The sequence below is a fragment of the Zea mays genome, chromosome 2, assembly GCF_902167145.1.
Source record: "Zea mays cultivar B73 chromosome 2, Zm-B73-REFERENCE-NAM-5.0, whole genome shotgun sequence".
NCBI lineage: Eukaryota > Viridiplantae > Streptophyta > Magnoliopsida > Poales > Poaceae > Zea > Zea mays.
The window spans coordinates 174273526-174280742 of record NC_050097.1 but is presented as its reverse complement, the minus strand read 5'-3'; the positions used below and the strand labels follow the sequence as shown (position 1 = coordinate 174280742).

The following is a 7217-nucleotide window of genomic DNA, read 5'->3' as shown; positions in this document are numbered from 1 at the left end:
TGGAACAAAGATCAGATGCTAAAGTTGAAGGAACACGAGATGTGGAGAATCTGCTCTGTTATAACTGATTGTATCTCTTGCATCAAAATAGCTGATTATAGGGGAGAAGGAACAAGAGGTCTTTATAACTGATTGTATCTACTAATCATAGGGGAGAAGGAACAAGAGATCTGGTGGTTTTTCTCCCCTATCCTTATAAATAGGATAGAAGAATAGGTAACCAAAAGAGTTGCCTTGCTAGAGTTGCTCAATACACTAGTATGGGACCATAAAATATATTATATCACATTCAACCTTTCTACGAAAATCTCACAAAACCTACTCCGACGATTACAGTACACAAGAAAAAAAAAGGGACTCCTTTACATACTTTAATCAAGTATAGATTGGTACAAATATTCTGTTTTTCCTAGTATAGACGAACATGTAATGAAGTTTGTACATAAATACTGTGCAGGTTCCTCTGTTCCACTGGCAGATGCACATTCCTGCCTGCCTTATTGAGAACCAAGTTTGTACACGGGAGCAGTGCAGGATCAAAATACCTTGCTGCTCGGCTCAGACGATCAGTTTTGCGCCCAAGTAATAAAGAATGCTGCACAATCAAACACTTGCATATGCTGTATTCCACGGCCCATCTGCACAAGGATTGCCGCAGCCTCCATTTTCCCTCCAGTGTATCCCAGATATTAGGTCGAGGTTCACCATGGATCAAAAGGAACGGGAGACATTTCTTGTCTCTTACCTACAGAGGGGGCACTGTAAATATGGGGACAAACGCCGGCAAAAATACTTCAATCATACGCTGATTGGGGGAGCTGATGTGCTGACATCCCCTAGTTGCAATCCAAACCACACTCCTCAAGAAGTGGACCATCATCCTTTGCAAGGAAAGGGTCAATCCGAACCCAAAGGAGTGAGAAGATTGAAGCCAGCAGGATGGACCAGACGATGACAATTGTCGGTGTCCTGTTTTGCCTCCCAACCAAACCTTTGAGGAAGGGATACAGATGGACAATCACCCAAAATGCAAAGAAGAGCTTCCCGAAGAGGGGGCCCCATGACTCGTATCCATTATTGATTGCATTGGAAACACCAGCGACCACACCAATGAAGTTCAATAGGAGCAAAGTGGTAGGAGGTATCAATAAGGTAGTCCATTTAAATGTGTACAGCTCTGAGAATTCGTCATCATCTCCACCCTTTGATGTCACAGTGAAGCTTGTATCAACACCAGCTATGACCTTGAGAAGTCCCTGAAACACAGCGAAGAGGTGCGAGGACACACCTCCAATGACCCAGAACTGCTCATTCCTCCACCAATCATCAATCCCAACACCACTCCATCTCATTTCTAGGATGCTTGTAGCAAAAATGCAGATAAAAAGTGACATGAACCACAGGCTGGCAACATTGTTCAGCTGCAGCAGATGAAACAGTGAACATAAGGTTCAGACATTCCACAACAAACAAAACTATAGTTTTGTTTTTTCTCAAACAACAAAACTATAGTTGATTAAGCTTTACCTCTGGAGTGATAAATTTCCCCGTCAATAAACAGATGGCAGGCAATGTACAGTAAGCCAAGAGGGGGATAGATGTCCAAGGATACACGATGGAGTTGATGTAGGAAAATCTTTCCAAAAATTTCAGACCACCACCATACCCATACCAAAGAGGGCAATGATTGCTGAAGAAGATCTCAATAGACCCAAGAGCCCACCGAAGCACCTGGTGAAGACGATCTGAAAGATTCAGAGGTGCAGAACCTTTGAATGCAGGCCGTTTAGGTATGCAGTAAATTGACCGCCAACCATGACAATGCATCTTGAAACCAGTTAGAATATCCTCTGTAACTGATCCATAGATCCAGCCAATCTGAAAAGGAAAATATCATATGATTCACTATGTAACATATGTTTTGACTCATCAACCAATAACCACAGGCTCAAGACTTTACCTCTTTTCCCCAATCAGTCTTGTCTTCATAACCACAACTAATGACATGTATAGCTTCTTTCAGAAGAGAAGCAGGACTTGCACTCTTCAAGGTTCCACCATTTTCGAGAAGTGTGGATGTTGCAAAGACAGAAGACTGACCAAATTTCTTTTCTAATTTTTGTTGATTTACAATACCAGCTTTTTCATTCTCAGCTCCTACAGGGAACCACACAAGGTTAGATAGGCGATCAAAATGAAGAAGTTTCAAGACTAACTGAAGTGTTTCTTTGAAAGCTCACAGTTACCTGGAGCAGCTTCATCAATTTCACCAAGAGCATATGCAGGGGATTGATTTTCTTCTTTCTTGAAAAATAATAACTTTTTCTTCTCTGTTTTGGGTTTCGTAGTCTTCTTCTTGTGTTTCCTATTACCACAGCAGCAACAGCAAAAACACCACTTGGGCCAGCAGTTGCAAGTCCTTGATGGTGGCTTCTTTGTTTTGGGGGCATCATAACCATATAATGCCTGCCTTCTAAACACACATCCAGTACCAACATAAATCGGACCCTGAATACCATCCAAACCTTTCATGTTGATCTGCACAGCACAAATGTTAGTAAAACATTCACCAAGAAAAATACATAATGTAGACAACAGAACATCTCAGAAATATGAATGTCAAATCTTACATCGAAAAAGACAACATTCCTGTTAGCATATCGGTCATGGCGATCAATCCCATCAAATCTTTGAGGGAACTGTACATAGCAAACCTTCTTTCCTAGTAGTGGGTCCATCATAAAACACATTGCTTCCTTTATAGCTTTGCTGTTGTTGATGTAGTGATCACAATCCAAGTTTAACAAATAAGGAGCATTTGATAGTACAGCAGAGACTCGGACCTGTGATACAGACAAACAGAAGTAAATAAAACACATTGTACCACATAGGCTATAGAAGACATACAAACAAATGATTCAAAGATGCCATAATTACCAATGCATTCATAGCACCAGCTTTCTTATGATGGTTATAGCCTGGTCGTTTCTCTCTTGAAACATAAACCAACCGCGGCAGCTCATTTCCCTCACAGTCAAGACCTCCACTTTGGCCAAGGAAGACCTATTTGTATAGAAGAATTAACTTTTCTTGTATTGGTGATGAAAGAAAGGAAAATAAATAGATGCTTAAAGCATGCCACAGCAAGTACCACATAGCAACAAACCAACAAGGCTTACCTGAATCATTCCAGGATGATCACGAACATTGTTTCCAGGCCAGGGGGTTCCATCTTGCATTGTCCATCCTTCTTCAGGAACTTTCTGGGCTTTAGCAACCAAGGCATTGATTCTGACCTTGAATTCCTCGTACTCTCTCTAAAAATAATCCAAACTTGGTTTAATTAACATACTCTTAACAAATAGGATAGGGGACAACACATTAAAGAAAAGGACAAATAAAGCACCTTCATTGCTCTCCTCTCCCTAACAAAGTTTGCTGCCACCTTGTCTTTCAAGTAGTCTATCTTCTGTTGGAAGTACCACTCTGGAGCACGAGGTTCAATATTGTACCTTTTGCAGAATGGAGCCCATTTCTTTGCAAATTCAGATGTTTCAGATAATGCTTCAAATGTTAGCATTGCAGCACCATCATCAGAAACATAGCAAGAAACCTTATCAACTGGATAGTCCACTGAAAGGATAGATAGAACAGTATTTGCTGTGACCAAAGGAGGTTCCTTTAAGGGGTCAACTGTACTGACAAAGAAATCGATTGGGGCAAGTTGAGACGGCTGGCCTTCCTTATCGAACCTATCCAGACAAGCAATTAATCACAAAACAAAAGGAAGAGAAGGTATAGATTTGTAGGTGGTAACAGCGACTAACCTCAGTGACAGCCGGTCTAGGTAAGTCTCTCTCTCTATAGGGAACCACTTTGGGAATTGATCAAGAATCCAAGACATGGCAAACCAGATTTCACAGATAACAGATATGAGCCACAAAGCAAATGCATCATTCACCGGATGCATCACTCGGTAGTGGAAGAAGAACCCCAAAACCACAAGCCGAATAATGATAATCATCCTATATGGATTGATCTGGCTTGATGGAAGCGGAATTTTCCTGGACAGCGGTTGTCTTGATTCATCCATTCTGGTAAAGAAAATTTCAGCTAAAAGTTAGTGCTTGGGTCTAGTAGCACGTAGCAAGACAAGAGCAAATATATCCTTCTGGAAATGCCAAATGGAAGGTGATGTGTAGTAAAGATACATTCAGGTAAACGCATCAAAATTTTATAGAGCACATACTCTACTGGCACATCGTGCATTGCATCCTTGATTCATGCAAACAAAGGCAAAATTAAAAAAAAATATGAATCCACCAGTTTCTTCCATTTTACTAAGAAAAATGGAAGCATTACTTCTTTGTGTGTGTGTGTGTGTGAGCGATAATTATGATGGGGGGAAATGGTATTTTGAACAGACCATGGACTGTTTTGGAAAATTAATCTGGGAAAATACATGCAACCAAATGGCATAAAGCATTGAAGAGGCATAAAACTAACAGGGACCAAACAAGTTTTGAGGGTCATACAGTGGTAAATCAGCATCATCACCGTCATCACCACCACCATCATTCCTTGTCTGGTGCATCCTCTCCTGCCTCTGCTTCCAATTCTCCACCCGCTCCTTCCAAGCAACACTACCATACCCATATGCAGCAAGATCCTTGGATGGGTCCATAGACCTGGGTTGCACTGGAACACCACAAACATTAACCAAGTACATTCAGGACACCATGACCACAACTAAGTTTTGGCTGATGATCATCCAAACCAAACACATACCAGGTAAGCTGGGATCCGCATAAGGGAGGGGATGGATTCTCTTTCCCCCACCGCCCATGAAAGAAGGCACCAGCGCGTGCTGCTCCGGTGGGATGTCATCGACCTGCAATCACACCAGAAACAAGCAATTGAGCCATTGACACATCAATAACCAACGGAGGTGGCAAGGGAACAGTGATACTTGGATTCGGCAGCAACAGTACCATCTGCCCGTTGGTGAGGAGTGGAACATTGGGGTTGAGCTGGAAAGGTTGTGGCGCGCCATTAGGGTCACCTCCACGGCCGTAGAGCATGGAGTCGGCCACAGACCGCGAGTCATGGCCGTTCCAGTTGAACTCGTTGTCCAGGTCATCGACGCCGTCCTCCTCCTCATCACCGGTCACACGCTGGCAGCCTACAAACAAAGCGCCGGCGCGCACAGGACGAGTTGAGTGAACAGTTGAGAGTAACGAAGAAGCATCGAAAGCCGCACGACTGGTCCATCCATTTGCGCCAGGGCGGAGCTGCATTTCGGTGGATGGAGCTGGGGACGTTCACCCTTGAGGCGCTTGTACCGGGTCCTGCACTGGGGGCAGTTCTGCGTGCCCTCCCGGCGCTCGTACTCGTAGCAGTCCCGGCAGACGGGGAAGGCGCACTCGTTGCACGCCACGAAGGGCTCCCCGCCGGGGGCAAGGCCGACGTCGTCGCCGCAAATCTGGCACACCTGCCCGTTCTGCTCCCGCGGCGGCGGCTTCGGCTGCACAGACACGCCAGAAAATGAAAATTAAAGAGAGAGAAAAATCAGCTCCATAATGCTCGCTCTCTCGCAAGCCAGCCGGGAGGAGGAATTGGAGCGCGCATGTACCCCGGGATCGCCGTCGCGACGTATGACGACGAGCTCGTTGCGGTTGTGGGAGCCGGCCACCAGCCCGGCGCTCGCCTCCATCGCTTCCTTCCCCCCTCCGCCGCCGACGAAGGCGCGCAGGATACTGTCCGGTAGCTCCTCTCACTCTAGCAGCAGATTTCCATCCGAGTGATTCTCCCCCAGCGCTGCGCCGCGCCGCGCCGATGAAGAAGAGGAGGAGAGGAAGCAGGAATGCGTGCCAGCGGCGGCAGCGTCGGTGGGGGTGGGAGTGGGAGGGGGAGGGGATCAGCGAGCGGGGGGTTTTAAAGAGAAATTCAGGGAGAAGGAGAGGAGTGTCGGTAGGCACAGCGAAAAGAGAGAGAGAGAAAAAAAAGGGAGAAGGGCGGCCAAGGAAAGGGCCGCGCCAACTACTTGTGTTGAACAGATGGAAGGTAATTTTGGGATAAAAAAGCGCTACCAAAAGTTTGGCGCGTCAAAAATCACAGTTGTCAGGAAAACGACGTAGTAGCGAGGTCAATCCGGAAAATTCAAATCACTCACCTCAAGGGAACCATGAATGATTTCAATCATCTCACTTTGGTTCGTATTTATAGAGGATATCCTTCTTGTGAAAATTAATACGGGGATGTTTGATTAATAAATAAATACCTACTGAATCTTACTGACTCACGATCTGTCCAGCGATACTGTTCGGCCGTGACGATAAATGCCCGAGAAAACACTAGTAGCGCCAAAATATGCTAACAACCAAGGACAACGGTAAAGAATCCTGTATCTGTTCCTTACGAAATATTCACTGACGACGATCTAAGGTGCCGTTTGGTTCTTAAAATGTAACGTAAATGGTAACGGTAACGGTTTGCATTCGATTACCAGTGGTAACAAGTTTGAATAGGCTGGTATCAATTTCTAATGTGGTATCCGATTACGATTGAACTTAAACAAATATGATTTAACGTTATTTGTTACCGATTACATTACAAATATGTGAAACAAACAGCACATAAATTCTATATCTAGAAAAAAAAACACCATCATCTTTTGTCGCCAGCACGAGATAGAGAACAATAGTCCCTAGAAAATAGTAAGAATCAAAAGATGGCTGAGAAAAATAAGGACATGAGCATTCCATATTAGTTTTTAATGTTTTACTATTTCTAACTCAAACATCAAAAAAAGATGTTATATTACTGTGCTGTAGTTAAATGTTAACTTTTTGCACCGGTAATCTAGAGTAGAGACAAGTGTTATAATATAATCTTAATGACTTATGATCTGTACTTGTAAGGATTCTTATTTGATTTTGGTAATTAAGTGACAAAATTAGGTGGATTAATACTTGTTTATGTCGAGATACATGGATAGTTAGTCCATAGATACACTAGTGCATGCTACTTAAGCCATGGGTGATGAAAGTGGCTTGGTTATGTTGATATGGTCAACGAGTGTGATGAGGAAGCTCATTCCATATGAGACATGGCTTTACTATGATGGATCGGGTTGCTAGTGTAAAGGAAAAGTTGGAGGCTCAAGCGCGATGGACCTTGTGACGGTAAAGCTAGAGCAAGGACTCGGCGTCGATGGA

At 43.9% G+C, this 7217-nt stretch overlaps 1 protein-coding gene across 1 annotated transcript; it reads right to left on the bottom strand.

Moving 5' to 3' along the window:
* Nucleotides 1-263: 263 nt before the first annotated feature.
* On the bottom strand, nucleotides 264-5902 carry LOC100280232 (Cellulose synthase A catalytic subunit 5 [UDP-forming]). The gene is made up of 14 exons (NM_001361032.1): nucleotides 5633-5902; nucleotides 5326-5524; nucleotides 4992-5182; nucleotides 4789-4891; nucleotides 4536-4698; nucleotides 3828-4094; nucleotides 3407-3752; nucleotides 3180-3317; nucleotides 2938-3063; nucleotides 2631-2843; nucleotides 2247-2538; nucleotides 1961-2157; nucleotides 1528-1878; nucleotides 264-1421 (listed from the first exon to the last, which is right to left on the bottom strand). Exons 1-14 carry the CDS (start codon nucleotides 5711-5713, stop codon nucleotides 837-839), a joined length of 3252 nt encoding a protein of 1083 aa, NP_001347961.1. The 5' UTR covers nucleotides 5714-5902; the 3' UTR covers nucleotides 264-836.
* Between the last annotated feature and the right edge of the window lie 1315 nt (nucleotides 5903-7217).